The sequence below is a fragment of the Xiphophorus maculatus genome, chromosome 2 (assembly GCF_002775205.1).
Source record: "Xiphophorus maculatus strain JP 163 A chromosome 2, X_maculatus-5.0-male, whole genome shotgun sequence".
NCBI lineage: Eukaryota > Metazoa > Chordata > Actinopteri > Cyprinodontiformes > Poeciliidae > Xiphophorus > Xiphophorus maculatus.
In genome coordinates, this window is record NC_036444.1 from 29014636 (window position 1) to 29041556 (window position 26921).

Below are 26921 nucleotides of genomic sequence, written 5' to 3' on the forward strand. Positions count from 1 at the left end.
TTCTTGATTATTGATTTGTGTGATCAAATCAGGACTTAACACCAAACACCATATCAACACGACACTGTCGACCATGACTTATTATTCAAGTGACTGGAGATCTGTCGGACTCTCTGGCACAGTGCTTGACTGGTTTAAGTCTTACCTAAAGAACTGGGATTCTTCTTGCCAATAGGTAACAGAAGACAGGAGTCATACGTGGGGTACCCCAAGGTTTTATCTTGGGATCTTTCTAATTGAATATCTATAAGGGGGTGACATGCCACTCCTCTTTACGACATCACCAGGGGTCTATGAACCCAAATCAGGCTCTAAGTCAGGGGTCTCAAACTCCAGTCCTCGAGGGCCACAGTCCTGCAGTTTTTAGATGTGCCACAGGTACAAAACACTGGAATGAAATGACTTAATGACCACCTCCTGGTGTAGATCAGTTTTCCAGAGCCTTAATGACTTAATTATTCTGTTCAGGTGTGGTGCAGCAGAGGTTCATCAAAAAGTTGCAGGACTGCGGCCCTCGAGGACTGGAGTTTGACACCCCTGCTCTAAGCAGGTGCACAGAACAAATCGACACAGGTGCCATAGTTTTTCCTCATCTCAATAGAAACAAAACTGAAGTAATTACAGTGTTTTTGGACCAAAAGATGACCTACTTCTTCTGATCACTATGAAATTGAGTATTTTCAAGCTTCCTGTGAGGATTTGAGTTGTCTGTGTGTTTATCTTGGCTTCTGTGTTAGTTGAGTCTCCATGTTGTCCCGTCTACCCCTTGATTGATTCCAGCTGTGCCTCGTTCCCCTGATTGCCCTGTATGTATTTAATCCCACCTGTGTCTCTTGTTCCTTGTCGGGTCCTTGTCTCTCCAGTCGTCAAATGTCATTGTCTTTAGGAATATTTTCCAGTTGCTACCAGTTCTGAGCTCCTTGCCTTCTCCTCACCTGCGCTGCCTGGATTTAGTGCACGAAAAATGATGGTTTTGTGATTAAACCATCGTTTTCTCTACTACCTGGGTCCACTGTGTCTACCTCACCATTCTACAACGGCACTTCAAGACACTTCCGGCTTGAAAATGGCAAGCAGGCCTGAAATCTGGTGTGTAATGATGGACTCAGACCTGAACCTTCAGAGACACATAGAGACAATTACAAAGTCAACTTTCTATAATCTGAAGAACATTTTCAGGATAAAAAGACTAAAGCCCCAGCCACATATAGAGCAACTCGTCCACGTATTTTTGGCGTAGGTCCCTCTTGAAAATGAGATCTAGATATCAATGGGGTTTACCTGGTTAAATAAAGGAATATGAATATGATGTACTTGCCTTTAGTTGATAACTGCAACAGTGTCTTCAGTGGTCTTCCAGCTGATCCAGAACACTGCTGTTTGTGTCTTTACTAAAACCAGGAAGACGGAGCACATCCCTCCGGACCTAAAGTCCTTACACTGGCTCCCTGTAGCTCAGCTATACACGTAAACTTCCCTTTCTTTTCTAGAGATCATCACATATCCTGATGACCTCAATCAATGCATTTACATTATGTATTTCTGGCTTTCTGGTGAAATGTATGGAGGTTAAGTGGATATTTTTTGCTCATTTTCACTTTGCTTTTCCTTCAATTTATCTGGATATACTTTAGATCTGACAATCAAAGAGGTTGTGATTAGCACTACTGTCACCTAACAGCAAAAAGCTTTCTTCATTGTGGCCTCAGCTCTCTGCATATTTACCCTGCATGATGTTCCTCATGTACCATTGCTCTGTTTCCTCCTTGAAGTAAACAAACAGTCTGGGCGAATTGGTAGTGTTGACAGACCAGTATTTTATTAGTTTCAGGAAATATGTATCACCTCGTCCACACATAGTGACGGTGGTCCAGGGAACTCGGCACAAAAAACATGAAGAAATTATTATTGGGGAGGTTTAAGGGAAGAGTCTGACTACAGGTCTTCTTTATTTGTCTCATCCTTCTCCAAAGTATAGTTTTTCTCTGACTAAAATGTTTCTACTTGATGAGCTGTGGCCTGGGATTCCAGGTGGTCCAGGAAGTCCTGCATAAATGTTGTCAAACAAAAACTGTACAATGGTAGAAAACTAACAAGAACTCACTGTGAAAGTGTGATCATCCAGAATGTGCTGCAGCTTTGCAGTAGAATGACATTTTGTCAGACCACAGGAACTCTCTGCTTGTCTAGTATGTTGTTGATCATTCTTAACTAATTATCTTTTCCTCTGGGCTGGGTCTCATGTTCCTCAATCTTCATTCACATCAGAAGGTTTTTGAACGGCAAAGCAGCAGCACGTTCTGGACGATCACATTCTGACGGTGAGTTTTTTGATTCATTTTTTGTCATTGCGCAGTTTCTTTGTTAAATTAGCCTTGCAGGTTTAAACCTAGAACACTTGTACTTTGTTAATTTTCAAAAAAGAAAAAAGGATATTCACAATCTCATTTACTGGAGACTTCTACAATACTTTTCAACATTTCTGATGTTCACCTTGGAAAGACGTGACACAATGTAATGTAACTGACTGTAAACTTCAGTTTTAACAGGATTAAATGTGTAAATGTGCGTCTGAACTGGTAAAATAAAACAGCATCTTTTCTGTTGAGAAAATTATCTCTCAAACTAAGTATCAAATTTAACTCATTTTTTACAGTATCCAACACTTCACTGAGAAGATGAGGCTTTGTTTTCTCTTCTGTGTTTTCTGTGTAATTGTTCCCATGAGCCTCAGTCAGCAGACAGGTCCCCCTGGTGAGAAAGGTGACAGAGGATTTCCTGGAGTACCAGGTATCAGCTCACAAAGCAAAGAAAAAGTTTTTCTCAAGAGCTAAAAATAGAACAAAAAATCTGTAAAATGAGAAGAGCAAGGAAAATACTGTAGTCAAATTCTTGATTTTTTTTCATGACCAGTGAAGATTGCTTCATCTCTTTTTGGATTCAGGAAGTAAGGGAGAAGCAGGAGTTCCTGGATTTCCTGGAGTACCAGGAGAAAAGGGATTACCTGGATCACCGGGTATTGGCTCACAAAGCAAAGAAAAAGTTTTTCTAAAGAGCCAAAAAATAGAGCAAAAACAATCTGGAGAAAGAAAAGAGCAATAAAAATACTGTACTCTACTTCATTATTACCAATGAAGATTTCCTTATCTCTTTTTGGATTCAGGGCTTCCTGGACTTAAGGGAGAATTTGGAAATATTGGAATTCCTGGATCTTCTGGAGTACCAGGTATCAGCTCACAAAGCAAAGAAAAAGTTTTTCCTGAAGAACTAAAAACAAAACAAACAAATATCTAGAGAATGAATAGAGCATTGAAAAATAATGTGGAAAAATACCAAATGTTTTATGATCAATGAAGATTTCTTCATTTCTTTTTTTATTCAGGGCCTCCTGGAATAGATGGACCACCTGGAAGACCTGGACCCGTCATAGTGTGTGGACGAGGTGATGACTGTTTCCTGAAACTGAGTTGAATAAATAAAGTTATGGCAACATTACAATCACTTCGACACAACACTAGAACAGCTAACCATTTCTCATGTTTTAACAGACCAATTCACCAATTTAACATTAAAGACTCCAACAATTTTCACTCTTATGCAATGCAAGTTATTAGAGGAAAAACATATTACTGTAAAGGAGAGAAAACCACAGGAAAATATTTCTGAACTGCAGCCAAATGATCTTTGGTAACCACATTTGTTCTGTTTTATCCAGAGCTCTTTAAATCTTTCACACAGGATGTTGAAGGACTGATGAAGATCACCGCTAAGCTGGACCTTGGTGGGCTTTCTATTCAATTATGATCAGCCAATAATTAGACCAGCAAAATATTTATTAGAGTTTCTGAGGATCTGCTGTTTTCCTCCATGTCTGATTTTGAGTTTTACACATTTTCCATCCATGTATGATGAACATCTAAATATCTATGCAGCAAAGTTAATAGAGGATCAAAAGCAGTTAGTCAGAGGACAGCAACACGATTATTTCACGTCATCCAAAATAAAAAACTAAATAAATAACCTCTTCCATATTTTCTGCATGTTTTTCCAGCTATAACCTTTGATCTTGTGCGGAAGGTGGGTCAGAAATACTTTGTGTCCAACAAGGAGAGAGGATCTTTCCAGAAGGCTGCAGATTTCTGCCAGCAACGAGGCTTGGAGCTGGCTCTGCCCCAGAGTGAGGAGGAGAACCACATGCTGCTTCAGCTGATGGGTCAAGATGAGAAAAGAGCCTGGATCAACATCAACATGAGAAAGGCAGGAGGGAACTTCCTGTCCGACATGAAAAATCGACCTCTGACCTTTACCAAATGGGGAGAAAGCCAGCCGGATGAAAGCATTCAGGACAGCGGCTGCAGCATGGCAGCTGAGGACGGCACCTGGAGAGTGACAGCAGACTGTTCTCTGGACGCTGACATCATCTGTCAGCTGTAGGAAGATCATCCACCAGGCAGCTTCCTGAGTAATCTAGATATCATATAGTCATTGCTGATGACGCATTCATTTTATTTCTCGATTTTTAAGGCATCAAGAGGTAACGTTTGGCATAAGCTTGTTTTGAAATAAGGCTTACTCTATGTCAAGTATACGATGTGACTTGTATTATTTGTTGTGAGTAACTTTTATTAAGCTTGAGCAGCAAAGGCCTGTTGCAATCGTAAAATTTCTTATTATTTTTCTGCCATTATATGCGGCCTTTTTTAGGCTTTAACATATTCAAATACTCACCAAACTTCACCTGAAATAGTGTCCCACTTGACGTATTTGGATTCCAATGGAATCTCAAGTGGGCGTGGCCAAACTGCTCTGCAGCGCCCCCTAATGTGAGATAGGACAAACCGTAGGTGGCAAAGACCTGAAATTCTGTGCGTAGGCATATCCCTCCCCCAAAATCAAGAAAAAAAAAATCTCTTGAAGGTACCCCCTAAAATGTACAGGGAGGTGGCCATTTTGGTTCAAAGTGCAAATTTTGGTCATTTTCACGTCTATACACCTTGAACTTTATTGAACGCCTCCTTGGGATTTTGAGGTATTGGCTTCATTTTTAGTCAGTATGTAGTTACGGGATGGGGGAGTAAAAGTTATCAAAATTGTGAGTTTTAGAGCATGTTTAGGTGGCCAAGCAGCAAACTTGGCGTACTTACCAAACCAAATAAAACACTATAACTTTCACTCACAATTGTCAAGCAACAACAAACTTGTAATGAGTGATCTGGGTTGATGCCTGATGATCCTATGCCGCCATGTTCTGACGTCATCATTACATTTTCTGATCTATATTCTCCCCACCAACATGAACTTCTGCAAATTGATTTAGCCATTAGCTTCTGTCGATTAGCTTAGTTACCATCTGATCTATGCCACCTTTTATCCATCTATTTTACTTTTTACTTCATTCATTGCTTTTGATGTAAAGCTGGCTTGGATTCTGATGAAACCTCTGACTGTCACCTCCAAGTTCTTGATGAAATTTTGTTGTCAGAAAACAACATATTTTAGTGCTCTGTGAAGAACATATTTTCTACTACTTTTGAAGCAATATAATTTTCCTGTTTCCGAATGCTTTCAACTTTTCTTATCAGAAACCGTCGTGCCCAAATCTGCTTTTCAGAAAAAGACCCTCCTTCAGGCTCCGATTGGTTACTGCAGCTTTAAACACTCATATTTATTCACTTGTTTACAGAATGCGATTTCTTCTTACTCAAGGCTGTTGTTAGTCTTGGAGTGAGCTGGTTTCAGTGGCATGTTAGTTACATACATACAAACAGTGGGTGTGATAACATTTTCCACAACAAGATTTGACATAAGCAGACTTTAACTGTTTTATTTTGGCACCAGAGCAAAAGCAGAACAACAACCAAGACATGGTGCAGATCAAATCCTCCTCATACAATATGAAAGTTGGTTAATCAAGATTGTAGGATCCCTAGCGTGAACTTCGTGCAATCCCAGCAATGAACACCACAATGTAAATAAAGACCGCTAAAGACGTCAGGGTCACGGCCACAATGTTGAAAATGCGAGCGGAGGAGGCGTGACGTTGGGCTCCATCCTGATCCCCAAGCGCCTTGTGGTCTCTGGCCTGAAAACAGCACAAAAATTTAAAACTATTTTAAAACTGGTTCATACGGAAAACACTGGGTTATTCTCCATATTAACTATTTTTGTTCAAATGGCAAAGTTTCATCAGGCTTACTGCCTGAAGAAACCTTGGGACTTTTATCTTTGATTTGTTGTATCACAACTTGAGTTCTTATTTTTGTATTACTAATGCACACACTCTTTCAAAGTAAAAAATAGGAAGTTTAAATGATTTTTTGAACCCTTGGCGGGTTCATGGTCCTTCCAGTTTGGGGACATTAATCTGGACTCAAAGTTTTGGAACTGGGTTTGACAGAAATGTCATTGAAATGTAATGTTTTAGTTTTGTGAAACAAAGGTATCGCCAGTTATTTGAGATTGTTTAATGGTTACAACCTTGGGCTTCACTCTAATAATCTGTCGGCTCATGCGTTGTGTGTTCCTGTCCTTGTTCCCCTTTTTCTTTTACAATCACAAACAGAAGCTGGCTACATTAAAGACACATATTAAGAAAATTCTTTCATAAACTCACCCTGACAGAATGGATGAGAGCCCCCAATCCGAGACAGCAAAAATTTGCGTAGACGAAGCTGCACAGCGACCAGACCAGATAATCTTTTGTGGGCTCAGTGGGGACGTTCACTACGGTGTGCTGAACTCCTGTGGGACCCCCAGGCTGTCCAGGGGGCGCTTCGTTGGCGTAAACAGGATGCATGGCTCTCTGCTCAGCTGCAGGTGGTAGGGGGACCTGAAGAGTCACTTGAAGAACTGATACGTTATCTGGAGTGAACGTGCTTTTTATGGTGCTCGTGGTTTTCACTGTTGAAATTGGTACCACTGAACAACGACAGAGGAAGTGCAAGACAGTGAGTGTGGTTGCCAAAGTGCTTTGTGAAAGCACCAATGTGGCCCTTCAACTCAAACAAGATTTCACAAATCACAAGGCAGGCTTTAAATATTAAAATATTCTGCTTTTAATGGGAAATAACCTCGTCCATGCAAGTTAGAGGGACAACCGTACTCCCTATCCTCACTAATTGCTCTTCTCACTTCCCCCATTACATCCAACCCCTCTGGCTTCACAAACAATCTAGCATTAAAGACTTGGTGACAGTTTAGGAGGCACTTCAAATTTAACTCAGCATCTACACTTTTAATGAAGAATCACTTGTTTTAACCAGCACTCACAGATTCAACCTTTCCATCATGGGGTAATAAAGGGCTGACATGTTTAATTATATTTACAAAGAAGGCATCTATCGCAGCTTCACAGACCTTTCACAAGAATTTCATCTCCCTTCTTCTCACCTATTCCGGTACTTTCAAATTAGGCACCGTGCCAAAGTTTTGTTTCCCGGTTTTCCTTCCAGGCTGCCGGACTTGCAGTGGGAGATGTTTCTGAGCTGGGCTCCTCTTCAAAGGTCATATATCTCAAAAGTTTACAATGAAATTCTGTCTTTTGATTCTTCACCCATTACCAAGGTCAAGGCGGCTTGGGAGCTGGAACTGGGTCTAAGTTTGGGAGAGGACTGGTGGAACAATGAATGCTCTTAAGAAAATTCATACAAGTTCAATCTGTGCTCGACTTTCACTCATACCGTTTAAGCCACTTATCGCTAGAGGGTGGATTAGTTCATTTCATATGAAAAAGAAGTCGGTGTCTTGCCAATAAGGAAGTAAATGCTAAAATATCCAACTGGTTAGAAGTGAGCTGTTTGTAGTCAACTGGGAGTCCAAATATGGCAACATGGGGAGACGGTTTAATGACAACTGAGAGTATCAATCAAAACTATGGAGTAATGAACAGGAATAAAACATGTGAGTTAAATTACAGAAAGGTGCATGACGTTTGTCACAATTGTCAGAAACGGAGGAGAAGAATTGTGACAAACGGGTTTTGGAGAGATGAACCCTAAAGAGAACTTTAAAGACACCATGTCTTTTCTAAAATTGGAGAGAATTAGATATTCAGTGAAAGGCAACTCTGCTAAATTCTATAATTGATGGTGTCCTTTCATGACATCCTTTCACTCTCTTCAGTCTCTTCTCCCGGATTGAGTGATGCGCCCCACCTCACACCTATCCTTATTTTTATTTATTTAGCTTTTTATTTTTATTTACTTATTTATTTTTTTTAATTAAATTTATTTTATTATTTCATCCCTCCTTTTTCATTTATATTTTCATTAGGTGTGTCCTGTTCAGTAATGTAAGAAAAAGAAAAATACTCACAGGAGGTGAATTGCATGCCTTTTTCCATCCATAGACTTTTTCCTTCCCCTGTTCCTGTGTTTTGTTCTTTTCTATCGATGTCATGGAGAAGTTGTGTACTATAAGGCATACTATGTCATTAATAGTTAAACTTTTGCTTGTAATGTCTCCTTCCTACTAATATATATATATATATATATATATATATATATATATATATATATATATATATAAAACCTAGTCCATGTTAGATCAGCTCTATATTATACCAGATGTTTATGTTTGACATCATGTTAGATCAATCAATCAAATTTTATTTGTGTACCACATTTCAGCAACACGGCATTTCAAAGAGGTTTACATCATAAAAACACAAAGCCGTGGTTAAATGTGACTTTTTATTAACTGCTGCACTGGTCACAGACAGTGATGGCAAAGTTACTTTGAAAAAGTAACTTTAATCGGATTACTGATTACTCCTTGAAAAAGTAACTTAGTTATATTACTGATTACTTGATGTGGAAAGCAACTAAGTTACTTTAAAAGTAACTTTTTAGTTACTTTCAGCAGCTGCTGACAACAACGCTCTGCCAGCTGTGAGAATTACATTCAAATTTGCTAATACTTACTTACAAGTTATTTTATAATGGTAATATCAGCTACGTACACGTATCTCCACTTATAAAGTTAACCTGAAGGGGAGATTGTCTAATGGTTGCAACAGTACCAAAGAAAATAAATAAAATTTAAATTTCTGCATCTTTTCCTGTGTTCCACTATTATGTGAGAAACTAAATAAGATTTTGGAAGATTTTAGATTTTAGAGAATGGACAGGGAGAGTCTGACTAAAACTGCCTGGATGACATCTGGGGCTTGCTTTGTGTCTCTGCTTATTTTCAAGCCCAAATAAGCAACTTCACGTGCAAAAACAAGTCCAAACCACAACCCGCGACTCACTAAATTTGCAAGCCCAATGCTGCTTATAATAATCGGGCTTGGCGACAGAAACTCAAAATAGTCCTGTTTTCCAGCAACAAAATGCGCATCTCCCTCCTCCCTCCATTGTTTACGTTTCTGTCGCTGCTGAGAACTGTCGCATGGAAACGGCGCTCACTCGAAACGTGTACGGAGGAAATCAAATTAAATTACAAAATCAAATAGTAACGCACAGTGATTTGCAACTTTAATCTGATGACTAGATTTGAAATAGATTAGATTAGATTAGATTAGATTAGATTAGATTAGATTAGATTAGATTAGATTGCTACTGAAAAAGTGGCCCGACATCAGTAACGCGTTACTGACATCACTGGTCACGGACTACAACTAGACATGTCATGTTTTTGGCCAATTTTGAGAACATTTTCAGTAAGATCAGAAAAAATGTGAGGATTTGCTGATTTTAAGGATCTGTGACAAAGTGGAGGGACTTACTGACGTAATTTGGAGCCTAGAGGGCCACATGAAAAGCTGCAGCCGGCCAGATTTGGCCCCCAGGCCTCTATGTTGACACATGTGCTCTAAAGCGATGGTGTCCAGACTTTTTGTCATGGTAGCCAAAAATGTTGAAAGTAGTCAGTACGTCACAGAATTTAAATGTTTTCTATTATTATTTTTATTCAACTTGCAGTGCCAGCCTCATTAATTTCTTTTTTATTTTCACTTGTACCTGCTCAACAATGACCAAGAAAAAAACCAAACCACATACAATCTCCTTAGTTTACCTGCTTCATCGCTGTCCTTTTTTTTGTTTGTTTTCTTTACTTTTGTGTTGTTTCAGTGACACAAACAGGATGTGACTCAGGCTTCCTTTGCTTTCAAAAGTTTAAAAAAAATGGCTAATAAAGTTTCAGTTGCAAAGGTGCAAAGGTTGCGGTTAATAGGACATGTGGTAAACAGGACATGACACTCTGATGTAATTCAGTAATTCCACATTACAGAGTTTGTCAGAATTACCGCACAAGTGACACAAAACACTTAAAGAGAAGAAGAGAAATGAATGATGCAGGACGTGTCTGTATCTGTTTCCCGTAATTTGTAATTTATCCATTTGTGATCAGAACGTCTTTTCAGAAGATGTGATGTTTTAGCCCAATTGTCAGTTGCAGCTTTGTTTTCAAAAGTTTCTGTTTGAAGCCTCAACTTCATATTATTTAAAATCCGTTTCCTTTCAGTTTCACAGTAGCTGCTGGCAGCCGGTTTGGATCGTACCTCAACGGTTTGATTGCTCCTTTTCTGTATTTATTTAAGGTCAGAAGGATGCCATTTAATAAGATTTTCTTGCCATTTGTTTTTTTTTAAACTGAATGACAACAAGAAACAAATGGAAACCGGCACTGTTGGCATTAAGAAATAGATTTAGAAATATCCTTCTAGAGTTTCACAGTGGGGAAATTCCAGTGTGCAGCCAACAAATTAGAGGTAAACAGACACAAACTTAATTAAACTAATGTAGAAATATATATATGTATATATAGTTTGACATATATATCAAACTGTGATTTAAAGATATTGGTCTGTAATCCTTTATAATTCAAATTACTCAAATGATTCTCTAGATTTGAACAGATTTGTCCAAACTGCACAATAACCCAGTTACCCAAAAGGAGATTCAGAATCCAGTTTCAACACTCTGTGATTTCTGACTTTTTCAGAGATGCTTAATTTAAGACAAATTACTGAGAATCTATTAGCATAAACTCACCCTGACAGAATAAATGAGAGCCACCAATCCAAGACAGCAAATATTTCCATAGACGAAGTTGCACAGCGACCAGACCAGATAATCAGTTGGAGGCTCAGTGGGGACGTTCACTACGGTGTGCTGAACTCCTGTGGGGCCCCCAGGCTGTCCAGGGGACGCTTCATCAACATGATCCATGGCTCTCAGCTCATGGATGGGATGGGGATCTGAACAATCTGTTAAAGGACGGGCTCGCTACCTGGAGACGGTTTGGTGTTTTATGATGTCCTGGCTTAACAGGGGAACTTTGACCACTCAACAACAGTTGGTATGCAATCCTGTCATTTCCAGTTGCTTTGTACGACGTACAGCGTCTTTCTTCTTAATAAGTTGTTTGTGTTTGCACATGAGCAAATATTAACTTTGAATCTTTATAAGCCTGAATTTGCATAATAATTTAAGTAGTTCTTTTCAAAAGTAATTGACTAGGGGTGTTGTGCAGGCGCAGGGCTTAAGCACAACCCAAATAAGGAGACCTTAGTCCTCGACGCAACCGTTGCAGGTTCGATTCCTGGCCTGGTGACCCTTGCTGCATGTCTTCCTTCTTTTTCTTTATCTTTCCTTTCTTACCGCTTTCAAATAAAGGCCACTAGAGCCAAAAAAACCCCCAAACAAAGTAATTGATTAGGGGCATGGTGATGGTACAGGAGGTAGAGGACATGATGTACAGAGGCCTCCGAGGTGCCGCATGTCTTCTCAACTCTCTCATTACCCACAATCCCATCTATCTGCTGTGAAGAAAAAGGCCACTAGAGCCTAAACAATCCATAAAAAAGTAATTGATTAAACTTAGAAGTGAAGATGGACTCATGAAAACACTTGAACTAAAGTCAACATTTATACTCTGAGTGTCCATTATCAGTGTGATTTCACCATGGGAACAAGTGACCTTTATTTGTGTGACCTTGTCTGATTGGAGCAGCTGGTTTTCTCATGATTGTTTGCTCCATTCTGCATCACATAATATAAATGTTATGATTCGTTTGTCATCATTTTGTCTTTCACAGTCAGATATTAGTTTTTATTATCTTCACTTTGTCAATTCGTCACCAAATATGTTTTTGGTTTAAAAAATGACACAACAGACTCTACACACAAAAGAATTTATATTCCTGTGTTTTACAGAGAACAGGATTGTTTTTATTATCATCATGATGCAAGCTTTTCATTCATCGGAGCTAAAACACACATTGCAGATTTTAAGCCAGTGAACTTTATTCAGTTGAAGTTCTTCTTTGTTGCCTCAGATCTCACCACTAGTACAACTGTTACAGTTTTATTTGACCCACCAAAATAAAACCAGAAAAGCAGACGAGTCATGGTGTTTGAAAACCCCTCATACCTCACAAAAGTTACTTAGTTATAGCTGTAATGTCTATAATGGTATCTTGCCGTCTCTGCAATTAAAGCAAGGGGCACAACAATACAGAGAAAGACGAGTAAAGATATCAGGACGGTCGCTGTGATGTTGAGAGCGCGAGCAGTGGAGGCGTGACGTCTGGCTCCGTCCTGATCTCCGACCACCTTCCTGTCTCTGGCCTGGAAGCAGAAAAATATTCTTCTAATAAACGGTTCACATGGCGAACAAAGGGCTCTCCATTATTGCTGCTGCATCTTTGGGACTTTTGTCTCTGATTTACCAAATCGTACATTGATTTATTTATTTTTTGACAAAAACACTCTTTCAAAGTAAAAAATAGGAAGTTTAAAGGTTTTTCAGCCGTTTTTAGCCTTTTGATCCACTAAATTGTGGGGTTTTAATCTAGACTCATAGTTTCAGTAGAAAGGCCATTTATAGCATTGAACTACATTGATATTTTGTTTGTTTTTTCTTTCTTATTCTCTACATATGTAATGTAATATAACAGCACAAGGAACAATTTTCTGTTCCTTTTTCTGTTTCTGAAAACACAAAACTAATAAACTGTTTAAAATAAAAATAAATTCCTTGATATTTGAGTTTTGTGAAGTCACACTGTGACTTACAGCTATTTGTCTTTATTCCTTAATAAAATAAATTAAAATAAAAATAAATTTGTCCAAACTGCATCAAACCCATTTACCAAAATGGGAATCAGAAGCCAGTTTTTCAAGGACAAACAGAAAATGTTTGCATTCAAGACAAATTACTGAGAAACTATTATCATAAACTCACCCTGACAGAATAAATGAGAGCTACCAATCCAAGACAGAAAATATTTCCATAGACGAAGTTGCACAGCGACCAGACCAGATAATCAGTTGGAGGCTCAGTGGGGACGTTCACTACGGTGTACTGAACTCCTGTGGGATCCCCAGGCTGTCCAGGGGACACTTCATGTCTCCTGTCCTGCAGTGGGACGGTCTCAACAGGGTAAGGTTCAGAGGAGTACCCAGGATCCATTGCTCTCTGCTCAGCTGCAGGTGGACGAGGATCTGAACGATCTGTTACAGAACTGGAACGCTGTCCAGAGTGGGGTTTGTTTTTTATGATGGTCGCGTCTTAACTGGAAATTTCACCACTGCAAAATGGTCGGTGTGCAAAAACCACAATACTTTCATCTCTGGTCGCTTTGCAGCACAAGCATTCGACATGATTGTTGTCAGATTTGGGTCACGCAGGTGCAGCAACAGGGGGGAGGAAGAAGTACTACATTAGTACACAACCAGCCATGTTCAAAATTGTATTTTTGGACAACTGCAGTTGTTACCCCTTTACCTTTGGAAAATAAATTGTCTCCTTGAACACAATGAAAGTGTGAGGATCAGTGATGGCATAGTTACTTTGAAAAAGTAACTTAGTTAGATTACTGATTACTTGATTTGGAAAGTAACTAAGTTACATTAAAAGTAACTTTTTAGTTGCTCTCAGCAGCTGCTGAAAACAACGCTCTGCCACATGTGAAACTTACATTGAGTTTTGCTAATTCTTAATTGCAAGTTATTTTATAATTGTAACATCAACAATGTGTCTCCACTTATAAGGTTGAACTGAAGGGGAGATTATTTAATGGTCACAACAGTACAAAAAAAACTTTAGTAATTTGTGCGTTTTGTGTGTTCCTGCATTGTCTAGAAAACTCTAAATAGGATTTTAGAACAGCACACAGCGCGTCTCCTGCAGCTCCACAGCTCAGATGCTGCACAGATTTGTGACACTAATCTTAATATTAATAATTATAATGGCGTTTAGTTCCACAACTTTACGGACACGTTCACTCGTGGCTGTTTTCGCGTTTGTTGCGCTGTTCAAATTGGTTTCGATGTTTGCAGTTTTCTGGAGCGCAACGCAAAGCTCGACGTCAACAGCAAATATATTAACTCAACATTAACAAAGACACAGCGGGACGGATCATCCGGGTAATGATGGACTAAAAGTAACTGGACGTCAGACAAACTCTGGGGTTTATGTCTGCTGATTTAAAAACCCAAAAAGCGCAACTGTAAATTCTAGACACTAACAGGTACCAAAGAATTGCACAAAAATCCATGAGGGACGGCAGAGTCCCAGAGCGAAATTCTGTGAAAGAGGTGTACGGAGCCTTGTGCCAGAAGCCCATTAAAATGCTGTCTACATCATTTTAACCTGTGTGATTGTGAGCGTGAGTGGGAATAAAAACAGCAACAGGTATTTTGTTCCATATAACACAGTAGGAGTGTAACAGGTAAACCTTCTATGGATGCAAACTTGACTAAAAACCCACCTGTTTAGGATTGTATTTGAAACGTAATCAATTACTAATTTATTGATGGAACCTGACTTAATGTTTTGATTGTTGATTCTACAGTATGTTGTATTGTGTTTCTGTGTTTGATATGATGTAAAGCACTTTGAAATGCCTTGCTGATGAAATGTGCTATAAAAATAAATTTTGATTGATTGAACTCATTAAATTTGCAAGCGACTTTAGAAAGACAAAAACAAGCCCAAGGCCGCTTATAATAAACGAATTTGGCGACCGAAACTCAGCATCTTTTCATCTACAAAATGTGCATCTCCCTCCATTTTTTTTTTTTTTACATTTCTGTCGCTGCTGACACTGTCGCATAGAAACGGGGGTCACTCCAAAAGACACGTAGATTAAATAAAATTGAATTACAAAAGAAGATAGTAACGCAAAGTGGTTTCGATAAGTAACTGTAGTCTGACTACTGGATTTGAAATAGAAACACGTTAAATTACTCGTTACTGAAAAAAGTGGCCCAACGTCAGTAACGCGTTACAAAGTGACATCACTGGTGAGGATGTGGATTTTTGTATGTTTTTCTGTTAATCTACTTCCTGTGTCGTCTCGTCTTCCCTTTGATCGTTTCCAGCTGCCCCTTGTTTCCCTGATTATCCCCTTGTGTGTGTTTAGCCCCACCTGTGCTACCTGTCCCCCGTCAGGTCCTTGTCATTGCTGTCAGTCTTTGTTAGTCCTGTGTCTTCCCATCTCCACCAGAGTGTCTGAGTAACTGGCCTCATTGTTCACCTGTGCTGCCTGGATTTCTGTTCTCTTCATGTTTGTCATTAAAACCATCATTATTGCACATCAACCTGGGTCTATGTCCATCCTCACCACCTCAATCAACCCAATCCATGACAGAAAGGACATTTATGTGTTTTAAAGAGCATAATGTTTATTATTGTTGTTATTATTATTATGAAACAAAACACCCTTCCAGGTTTCATAAAAGCAAACTTTACAGAAATTAAGTTCCTAGACTTTACTACTAGTGTCACTGTCACAACTTTGTTTTGGCACCAGAGCAAAAACAGAACAACTGCGTTACAGTGTTGGAAAATCCCTCATACAATCTGAAAGTTGGTTATTGGCAATAATTGCGATTGCAATAGGATCTGTAGCTTGAGCAATGGTTCGCTCATTTAATCATGGCAAAGATTACAACAACGTAAACAACGTAAACAGCAACTACTACACACGCCAGGACGGTCGCCGCGATGTTGAGAGCGCGAGCGGTGGAGGCGTGACGTCTGGCTCCGTCCTGATCTCTGACCACCTTCCTGTCTCTGGCCTGAAAGCAGCAAAAATATTCATTTTAAATCCGGACTCAATCTAGAAACAATGGTACTTCCCTTCTTGTCTGAAACCTTTTGCCGTTTGTAGCCGTCACGATTGATTTCTCTCTGACTGAAAACACAACTCGACATCGTGGAAAGAAGAAGCCACTTTTGTTTGGTAGAAGACATTTCTTCTCAGACATGTTCTGCCACGCAGTCGGAGAGAGTCTAGAATATGATGTCTAACAAACTATGTTTACATTTTACAGTCAGTGTGATGTTTTTCTTTTCATTTCGTCATATTACAACAGCTTCTTTTTTTGAGTTGCTACAACCTGAACTCCACTCTTTCAAAGTAGAAAATAGTCATTTTAAATCTTTTTCGGTCCACTGAGGTATCAATGTGAACCCAGGGTTTTTGAACTGGGTTCAGTAGAAAGGGATCCCATTGAAATTTGGGATCATTTAAAGTTGGTTTTCTTCATCTTCATCACTAATCCAGTCCAGACTTTTATTGACTTAAGTTTGTCAAAGTGTAGAAAAATGCTAATGCACTTTCAGTTGTGGTTTTGGTTCCATTTAGTGTTATAGTTCTGTGTTTTATTTAGTTCTCCTTCCTTGTCTTTCCTTCCCGTTTTATCTCACTTCTGTGTCTGACTTTTCATTGCGTTGGCTAAGTGGCGCTCCACCTATTTACTGTTTCTCTAGTTCCTGTTCTCTGTGGGTTTGTGATTTTAACATTCATTTCATTTCTACATACTCAGCTGTTCTCACTCTGGTTTAATGGTCTCCCACATCTCTCTGGTCCATTCCGCCTCTGCTGGCTCTTTCCATTGTCTGTTCACACCTCACAATTTCTCTGGAGTTTGGATTTGAGTCGAGTTCCTGCACTGAAAGGTTGTTCAACAAAGTAATAAAAAAGACCCACAGCCATTGGTGCAGCAGAAGATTTTGTGCGAAGCCAAACTACTCACTACCCACCACAAGTCCCTAGCAGAAGGTTTTGCTATGAGAAACCTCTTCACTCACAGGAAAACCAGGTGGTTTATGTGGTTGTTATGCGGAGATGCTCAGCATGGGCGGATGACGCGAAGCTGGGGAGTCAAACAATAAAACGTTTTCACTCAAACACCAACCAGGATGAAATAACATCGATAAAACTCTGAACATCGCAGACGTGAAGGAAGTTAGAGAGTGTTGTTAGCACAGTTTCAAAGACGATGGTCAGGAACTACTTTTTTCATTTTTCATATATTGATAGAATACCGTAGTGGTTTAGAAATTGTGCGATTTGTACACAAAAGTAACGTTTCTACACTGATAAAGAGTATATATATATATATATATATATATATATATATATATATATATATGCGTACATTCTGCCTTATCTACTTAAAAAAATTAAGGCAACTTTTTCTTTGTTTAAAGTACTTACTCATTTTCTTACATGAAAAAAAAAAACATCCAGGTAAATGAATTTCATTTTGTCAAGCAGATTAAGCAAAACTGAACATTGTGCAAATTATGCGACTTTTTAAATTTAGTAAATGAAATTTGCAAGTACACTGTAAAATCTCAAGCTAACTTAATAAATCTGAGGATGTTGTAATTATTTAATCAACAACCAAAGCTTAGGTGTTTGTTGTTGTTTTTTTCCAATTAGAAACTACTCAAAAAGTAAATACTTGATTGAAACAGCTTCTGGCTCCTGCTTTTTATTTGTTTCTCTTCTCAAACCTTGACAGAAATTCTTCTTGATAAGGCAAAATATATATATATATTTTCACCAACCTTTACTACATTACCTGAACAATCTCCTATTGTCTTTTAAGAGGTGACAAATATAAAGTATTTGTCTAAAGGAAGAGCCGTCTACTTCCTCTCTGTTAGAGAACATTTCCTGTCACCGTTTCCAACCTGCTCTGTTGACTACGGTGAATGTGGCTAAGAGTCAGATGCGATTTCAACTGAAAGGTTTGTGGTTTAAATTAGGGTCAAATTTAACACACTTTAGTTCTTTTTCTTTTTTTTACAGCGGCTGACAAGTGCAAACACATGAAGGAGGCTAACTCCAAAACACACACACACACACACACACACCCGCACACACACACACACACACACAGGAAAGAAGTGCAACAGGAAAACACTGCAAATGCTGCAATCACAAGAAATAAAAGGAAAAAGCGAAACTTCTGCAAACTCAGGAATCTGGAAGTTTTTGTAGAGCTGCCTGTATGTAAATATGTTGCTATTCCATAGTATTTGCATTCGGGGTATTTTGTGGTTGTGTGTTTTGCAGGTGGCATTTGCCTCGTTCACATGTTTGCAGAGCATTTTGCCGTCTGCTGCACGTTCACAGCTGCACTTTTACCATTCTGCAAGGCTAATTTCAAACTTCAGAGTAACAGAGCATCCGTCTGAAATAAACCGCCGTCTTATGACAGTCGACTGGGATAGAGAGCGAAAACATTTGTTTGCCAAATGACTTTGTCATCAGTACCGTTTTGTGTGTGACAGTGTTGCCGGCACCTGGCTTAGACTGATCTGCCGCAATCACATTATAAACAACAATCACTTTTACATTCAAGCCATCAGAGAGGACTGTATTTTTTAATAACTCAAACACATCTACTAGTTGGTAATTGATTTCTGTTTAGAGGATAAAATGCACCGTTTTCTCCAGTTATCACATTTGTATGGCTTTCCTGTTATTTTTTTATTACCTTTTAAGGACATTTCTGTTTTTTTGATTACCTCTGTAATAATTAGTAAAACCTGTCAGTTCTAAATTACTAGATACTACTTGGTCACAATACTTCTGCAAATTGCGTTATCGTTACTCCAAACTGCCTCTGGAACTGATGATGAATAAAGTTTAAAACTGACTCAAAAACTGACCTTTAAGGAGTAGAGGAGGGCCACCAGTCCCAGGCGGAACGGATTTTCATGCACAAAGGAAACGAGAGCCCAGATGATGTTGTCGTTGGGCGGCTCAGCTGGGATGTTCACGGCAGTCTGATGAGGCTCGGCATGTTCATGAGGCCTCAGGGTTCTCGTGCTGCAGCAGCGGAAGAACCAAAGCTTGGTGCCCTGCAGCTGGTAAAGCTGTAGCCATTCCTGCAACTTCAATAGATGTGCAGATTTTGGAGGAAAAATGGGTCTGGAGGAGAACTGACGCTGCTCTGAACAGAAAAGCAGCTTAAAACAGAAAAAAAAAACAATGTTCTAGATCACATGTCTCTTTCTTTACCATTTTTTTCACCAACCTGAACAGTACCTGAACAATCTCCTATTGCAGGCATGTCCAAAGTCCGGCCCGAGGGCCAATCACGGCCCGCGGTCAGATTTCATACGGCCCGCTGTCATGTTTGTTTGGATCTTCCGAACCCACATGCAAAGATCACTCTCAGGAGAACCGTTCAAGGCTTTATTCACAATAATCAGAAGTAGCTCGGCACAGGGGGGCTTGGTCTGGGAGGGGGATTCGATGGCTGGAAGGACACGCTCGGTGGGCACAGCGCACAGGACGGCACAGGCAGGAACGAATACTCCAGATTTTCTGCGAGGCTGGGGAGCTCACATGACTCGTGAGACCTCAGGACGTCAGGCGCCGAAAGACGACAACACTCTGGCAGCGAGGTGCCGGGGATCCGCTCCTCTTATGCGCTCGCTGATTACCCACAGGTGCGCCAAAACGCGCCTGTGGGAAGGGCGTGTGGCAACGCCCATAGACTCGAGGACACCACCTAGGAGGAAATCAGAAGAATAGTCGCACCTGCCGATCCTGACATCATCCCCCCCTCAACGACCGCCTCCTGGCGGTCCGGCCGAGGTAGTGGGGAGAGAGGCGCGATAAGCAGAAACAAGGGAGGCGTCACAGATAAAGGAACGGGGAACCCACTGGCGGTGTTCCGGGCCATAACCCTCCCAGTCCACTAAGTACTGCCAGCCCCTTCCTCGGCGGCGAGAATCAATAATCCTGCTGACCTTGTACAAGGGGTGACCCCGTCGGTCTCGGGCGGGAGGAGGGGGTTCGGTTGGAGGGCACAGAGTGCTAGAGAGAACTGGTTTCAACTGAGACACATGGAAAGTAGGATGTACCCTGAGACTGGAGGGAAGCTGCAGACGGACTGCGGTGGGGCTGATTATAGATTCAATAACAAAGGGACCTATGAAGCGAGGGGCTAGCTTCCTAGGGGTGGACCTGAATGGAATGTTCCGAGAGGAGAGCCAAACCTCTTGCCCCGGCGAGTATTGAGGACCCGGTGTGCGCCTACGATCAGCAAAATGACGGTTGCGACGCCCGGTACGCTGCAGAGCAGAGATAGTAGCAGACCAGACCCGTCGACAGCGCTGAATGTGGTGCCTAACGGATGCAACGGAGATGTCCCTCTCATCGGTGGGAAAGAGGGGCGGCTGATATCCCAGGGAAACCTCGAAAGGAGAGCGTCCTGTAGCGGTTGAGATGTGACAATTGTGCGCGTATTCAACCCATGGAATGTACTTGCACCAGTCTGACGGGTTCGACGAAGAAAGGCATTGGAGAGCGGACTCGAGTTCCTGGTTCATCCGTTCCACCTGACCATTGGACTGAGGATGATAGCCTGAGGTAAGTGCCACTTTAGCGTTAAGTGCGTGGCAGAACTGTCTCCATACCCGAGAAATAAACTGGGGTCCCCGATCAGACAAGATCTCCGTGGGGATGCCGTGCAGACGGAAGACGTGCTTGGTGAGGAGTTGTGCCGTTTGGAACGCGGATGGGAGCCTCCTGAGGGGAACGAGATGACACGCTTTAGAAAATCGGTCGATTATGGTAAGGACCGTAGTCATACCTTGTGACGGGGGAAGTCCTGTGACAAAATCCAAAGCTATATGCGCCCACGGACGTCCAGGGATCTGCAGGGGTTGAAGCAGGCCAGCGGGAGCTCGGTTACATGGTTTATTGCGGGCGCAGACCTGACAAGCTAATACGTATTCCTTGACGTCCTTATGCATAGAAGGCCACCAGAAACGGCGTGAGGCGAGAGAAATGGTTCTGCTGATTCCAGGGTGGGCGGAAAATTTGGAGGAGTGAAACCACCGAATAAGGTGAGGACGGACAGAGGAAGGAACCTACGTCTTATTAGCGGGACAGTTTCTAGGAGCAGGCTCAACCTGAAGAGCCCTGTTAACCTGATCTAAGATCTCCCAGGTGAGGGCCCCTATAGTACAGCTGGACGGTAGGATGAGGCCCAGAACTCCTTGTGAGTCATCCGAGGAGTGTTGGCGGGAGAGGGCATCCGGCTTGATGTTCTTAGAGCCAGGACGGTAGGAGATAATCAGATTAAAGCGCGAGAAAAACAACGACCATCTGGACTGCCGAGAGTTGAGGCGTCTAGCGGTTTGTAAGTAGGAAAGATTTCTATGATCTGTCCAAACTAACACAGGGTGTTCTGCACCTTCTAACCAATGCCTCCACTCCTCTAAGGCTAGCTTTATGGCCAAAAGTTCCCTGTCTCCCACCTCGTAGTTCTTCTCTGCTGGGGAAAGTTTACGGGAGAAAAAGGCACAGGGATGCAGTTTCTCATCTGGGACTGAGCGTTGGGAGAGCACAGCACCCACTCCCGTATCAGAGGCGTCCACCTCAAGGACAAACTGTCTCTGGGGATCTGGTTGGATCAGAATAGGTGCTTGGGCGAACCTCCCCTTTAACTCCGTGAACGCCCGGTCCGCCTCTTCCGTCCAGGTGAAGGCGACTCTGGTGGAAGTCAGCGCTGTTAACGGGGCTGCGAGCTGACTGTAATTCCTAATAAAGCGCCTGTAGAAATTTGCAAATCCTAGGAACCTTTGAAGCTGCTTACGTGAGCTCGGGGTCGACCAGTCCATGACTGCCTTAATTCTCTCGGGGTCAGGGCGGACTTGGCCTCTTTCTAGGATGTACCCCAGAAAGGAGATCGAGGATCTATGGAATTCGCATTTCTCAGCCTTAATGAAAAGACGGTTCTCTAGGAGGCGCTGGAGGACCGAACGAACGTGCTCGCGGTGCGTCTCTATGTCTCGGGAGTAGATCAAAATATCGTCTAGATAGACAAAAACAAATACATTCAAAAAATCACGGAGGACGTCGTTTATCAGAGCCTGAAAGACTGCCGCTGAATTGGACAAGCCGAATGGCATCACTAAGTACTCGAAGTGGCCCAGCGGGGTTTTAAACGCCGTCTTCCATTCATCGCCCTGACGAATGCGGACAAGATGGTAGGCATTACGGAGATCAAGCTTGGAAAAAACAGTCGCCTCTTGTACGGGTTCAAATGCCGAAGCGATTAGGGGAAGAGGGTATTTATTTTTAACAGTGATCTGATTTAGTCCCCTATAGTCTATACATGGGCGGAGCGACCCATCCTTCTTACTGACAAAAAAGAAGCCCGCTCCCAACGGTGAAGAGGAGTGTCTAATGAGACCCGCTGCTAACGACTCGCTTATATATTTTTCCATAGCTTGCCGTTCTGGCTTGGAAATATTATATAGGCGGCTGGAGGGGAGCGGGGCCCCTGGGAGAAGTTCAACGGCGCAGTCGTACGGTCGGTGTGGGGGTAGGGTGAGCGCCCTGTCTTTACTGAATACCTGTTTTAGGTCGTGATACTCCTCGGGGACGTTGGAGAGATCTACGGGATCCGCTCCCTCTCGCCCCGCCGTGGATGGGTTTGGGGGGACGGCTGACTGCAGACAGGAGGATAGACATTTAGTAGACCAGGATTCCACACGATTCAGTGACCAGTTTATATGTGGATTGTGAAGCTGCAACCAGCTGGAACCCAAGACTACAGGCGACTGAGCCGAGGGAAACACAAAAAATGAAATGGTTTCGTGATGGTTACCTGATACGATGAGTTGGAGCGGTACCGTCTTGTGGGTAATATTAGGTAAAGGCTTACCGTTTAGAGCAGAGACACTGAACGGAACAGGAAGCTTAACAGTTTTAATCCGGGCTTGGTGAACTAGCGATTGATCTATGAGGCTGCGCTCACACCCAGAGTCAATGAGTGCCGAAAGCGGCATAGAATCATTGTTAAACAGCAGCGTGGCAGGCAATGAGATGTGGGGAGATGATGTGATGCCTTCACGGTCCGTCAGTTTCCCCACTCCGGCTGACGGACCTGAGGGTTTGGGCGAACCGGACAGGTAGCGATAAAATGGCCCATCTTCCCACAATAAATACACTGGTTCAACTCTCTGCGTCGCTGCTTCTCCTCCGGTGTCAAACGGGTTCGCCCGATCTGCATCGGCTCGGGGTCTGGAGGTGTGGTTCTGGGCAACGACAGCTGCGGGGACCGCTGGGGGGTGAACAAGTGAACCCTGGCCGCTTGCCTCTCCCCTCCTTGACTCCTCCTTTCTCTAAGTCGATGATCGAGACGGGTAGCGAGGGTGATAAGCTCGTTTAAGGAGCGCGGCTCATCTAACGGCGCTAACTCGTCCTTTATTTGGTCGTTTAGCGCGTGGAAAAATGCGCTCTTAAGTGCGCCGCTGTTCCAATCAGAAGCTGCCGCCAGGGTGCGGAACTCGATGGAAAATTCAGCAACTGATCTTGGCCCCTGCCTTAACTTCCACAGGTTGCGAGATATACTCGTTTGATCTGCCGTGTGGCCAAATACTAATTTAAACTCCTCAACGAATTCCAAAAAGGAGCATCCAAATTCTGTTGGTCCGCTAAACCGCGCCTCCGCCCATCTCAGCGCTTTGCCTGTGAGCAGTCCGAGCACAAACGAAATCTTAGCTTCGTCATGGGGGTAGGCTAGGGGAGATCGGTTAAAAGACAGGGAGCACTGTAGTAGAAAGCCTCCACAGCCTCCTTGCTCACCCGAAAACTTCTCTGGAGTGGGGGCTCTGACATCGTGAATCGGACTCATCTGCTGTACGGCGGGCGCAGCCGCCTCTGACTCCTCCGTGCGTTGGGGTGGCTGAGTAGGCTGGAGGTCTCGGAGCAAACTGGCTAGTTGATCCAGGCGCTGGTTGGTCTCCTCCTGCCTTTCACTTAGAGCACGGAGGACCACCTCATGAGATTGGATCAGGGAATGCTGCTCCGCTATGGTCTGCCTGAGAGCGTCTGCTGGGTTCGTGTGGCCAGAGTGTTCTGTCATGTTTGTTTGGATCTTCCGAACCCACATGCAAAGATCACTCTCAGGAGAACCGTTCAAGGCTTTATTCACAATAATCAGAAGTAGCTCGGCACAGGGGGGCTTGGTCTGGGAGGGGGATTCGATGGCTGGAAGGACACGCTCGGTGGGCACAGCGCACAGGACGGCACAGGCAGGAACGAATACTCCAGATTTTCTGCGAGGCTGGGGAGCTCACATGACTCGTGAGACCTCAGGACGTCAGGCGCCGAAAGACGACAACACTCTGGCAGCGAGGTGCCGGGGATCCGCTCCTCTTATGCGCTCGCTGATTACCCACAGGTGCGCCAAAACGCGCCTGTGGGAAGGGCGTGTGGCAACGCCCATAGACTCGAGGACACCACCTAGGAGGAAATCAGAAGAATAGTCGCACCTGCCGATCCTGACACCCGCAGCTTCGGTCTTATAATGTATTATTTATGGCCCGCCTGCACTGTCAAACAGAATAAATAAATCATAAAACTTGAAACTGTAATTCCTCCTTTCACCAAATGGTGGCAGCACCACTTTAATACTATCAGTCTCTGCCTCCGTGCAGCGAACCCCTCTCCATTCATTTCTGCCATGGCCACTGCAAAGAAAACAAGTTTACAGTGAGGGCCGCCGCTTTCAAGAGAGATGGGAATTATAACACTTCTTCACTGAAAATCAGGGCGATTGTGCTTGTCTAATTTGTAATGAGACGGTTGCCTTGTTTAAGGATTTCAACGTAAAGAGACACTACCAGAGTAAACATGCTAACACATACAACAAGCTAACAGGAAGTGACCGTGCTGAAAAACTGAAGCAGCTCCAAGCTGCACTGGCATCGCAACAGCGATTCTTCACGCGGGCCTGTGAGTCAAAAGAAAATACCACCAAAGCAAGCTACGATGTTAATGTTAATAGCTAAACATGGCAAACCTTCTACTGGAGGTACATTTATCAAAGACTGTTATGAAAATGGTGGAGAACATTTTGCCCTGAGAAGAAGCAAGAATTTGCGAATGTTTGCCTGGCATGTAACAGTGTGGCACTGAGAGTTGAAGACATGAAACTGAGTGTTTTGAACGGCAACGTCTGTCACTATCAGCAGTGAAGAGCGAATCGAACATTTATGGCACTTAATTTTATTAAACTCTTGAGTAAGATTTGGTTATTACTGTTGATGTTATGAACCTGTAGATGTGACAAACTATTACTTTCTGAAAGATATTGTAAATGACAAGAGCAAAATTCACTTGTTTTAAGATTTAATAATAATAGACAACTTTGCATTACTTATAACTCCTGTTTAAAATGTTCTTGAGGCAAAGATATTTTTAAACTCATGTAAATTTAAGGTATTTCATACAGTTTGTTCAATGTTATCTGACTCTCCAGATATGAATGAAAGGCAGAATTTGGGTTTTTAGAGTTGTTCTCATTTGCCTGAGTGGCTTATATTTGGTTATTTTGTCATTTGAAAAATAAAGATAATTGTGACAATGAAAATTCTTTTATAACAGTGTGTATTTGCATGAAACTTTTGTAGTTAAAAAATGTCCGAGCAAACTATTGGCCCCCGAGCATCTTCACTTTATCAAATCTGGCCCTCTTTGCAAAAAGTTTGGACACCCCTGGAGTAGTAGGTTTGGTAAGTAGACATATGTGGTGATTTAGAAATAAGGAGAAAGGCAAGGAGCAAGTGAGTCAAAGTGAGAGAATGGAAAGATGATTTGAACAAATATCAAATTAAAATGATCATTGTGCTCAAGGTTGCTCTCATAGCAGTTTGGAAGAACTTAATAACTGGAAATAGAAAATAGAGAAACAGCTAAAATGCTTTGCATGGTCCAAAGGATGTTTATAAAAATCTGAGTAATAATTATATAGAATTATAAGAATTAAAAAATTAAAACCCAACAAGCTGCAGCTGATTCTGGACATCTTTTTTTTTTTTTTATATATTTTTTTTTATTAGGTTTTAACATCAAAATACAAAATGTACAAAAATATATGAACAAGATATGTAAACTTTTTTTCTATAACAGAACCGAACATAAGTCGTACAGAACACATGGATAAGCCTTCCCAAATAAAATCCAGAGGAATAAGAAAAAAAAACAAGAAAAAACAAAAAGTAGATATGTTAGAAGAAGAAATAAAAAAGACATTAGTCTTGTGTGCAAAGTACAATGATATAAATATAGGTCTTAATAGTGAAAGAAAGAGAAAAAAAAAAAAAAAGGGGGGGGGGGGGGGGAAGGATTTAAGAAAAAGGTACATCAATGGGTATTAATGACAAAATAAATAATTTGATAAATAATATGATAATGTAAATAAAAAGGTCAGGCAAAAGCAAAATTTAGTTGGGCACCATACGGGACGGCAATGTCTGAACAAAATCAAAAAACGGCTGCCAAATCTTTAAAAATTTAGTTGTGGAACCTCGTAGGGTAAATTTAATCTTATCAAGTTTACTAAAGTGTAAAGCATCTTTAATCCAGATTTCAAATGAGGGAGGTAAAGCTGATTTCCAGCACAGCAATATTCTACGCCTCGCCAACAAAGTGAGAAATGAAACCAGATCAGCCTCAAGTCTTGACAAAGAAACCGTCTCAGAAAGTACACCAAACAATGCAGTTAGTGGATCAGGCTGGATGGACATATGAGCTACTTCAGACAAGGCTGCAAAAATGTTTGTCCAATATTGCTTTAGTGATGGGCATGACCAAAACATATGGATCAGTGAGGCAGGTGTTTGATGGCAACGATCGCATTCCG

At 41.8% G+C, this 26921-nt stretch overlaps 4 protein-coding genes across 4 annotated transcripts; 1 reads left to right on the top strand and 3 right to left on the bottom strand.

Moving 5' to 3' along the window:
- Positions 1-2220: 2220 nt before the first annotated feature.
- Positions 2221-5560, top strand: LOC111610285 (pulmonary surfactant-associated protein D-like). Its single transcript, XM_023343353.1, has 7 exons — positions 2221-2321; positions 2657-2790; positions 2945-3016; positions 3164-3226; positions 3383-3442; positions 3716-3781; positions 4052-5560. The coding sequence occupies exons 2-7, from the start codon at positions 2679-2681 to the stop codon at positions 4432-4434; spliced, it is 756 nt and encodes a 251-aa protein (XP_023199121.1). The 5' UTR covers positions 2221-2321; positions 2657-2678; the 3' UTR covers positions 4435-5560.
- A 237-nt stretch (positions 5561-5797) lies between these two features.
- Positions 5798-8177, bottom strand: LOC102229559 (interferon-induced transmembrane protein 1-like). Its single transcript, XM_014475331.2, has 2 exons — positions 6614-8177; positions 5798-6082 (listed from the first exon to the last, which is right to left on the bottom strand). The coding sequence occupies exons 1-2, from the start codon at positions 6794-6796 to the stop codon at positions 5927-5929; spliced, it is 339 nt and encodes a 112-aa protein (XP_014330817.1). The 5' UTR covers positions 6797-8177; the 3' UTR covers positions 5798-5926.
- A 4001-nt stretch (positions 8178-12178) lies between these two features.
- On the bottom strand, positions 12179-13481 carry LOC111606046 (dispanin subfamily A member 2b-like). Its single transcript, XM_023325795.1, has 2 exons — positions 13192-13481; positions 12179-12575 (listed from the first exon to the last, which is right to left on the bottom strand). The coding sequence occupies exons 1-2, from the start codon at positions 13417-13419 to the stop codon at positions 12393-12395; spliced, it is 411 nt and encodes a 136-aa protein (XP_023181563.1). The 5' UTR covers positions 13420-13481; the 3' UTR covers positions 12179-12392.
- A 2397-nt stretch (positions 13482-15878) lies between these two features.
- On the bottom strand, positions 15879-19325 carry LOC102229822 (interferon-induced transmembrane protein 1-like). Its single transcript, XM_005816069.1, has 3 exons — positions 19301-19325; positions 18922-19205; positions 15879-16031 (listed from the first exon to the last, which is right to left on the bottom strand). Exons 1-3 carry the CDS (start codon positions 19323-19325, stop codon positions 15879-15881), a joined length of 462 nt encoding a protein of 153 aa, XP_005816126.1.
- Between the last annotated feature and the right edge of the window lie 7596 nt (positions 19326-26921).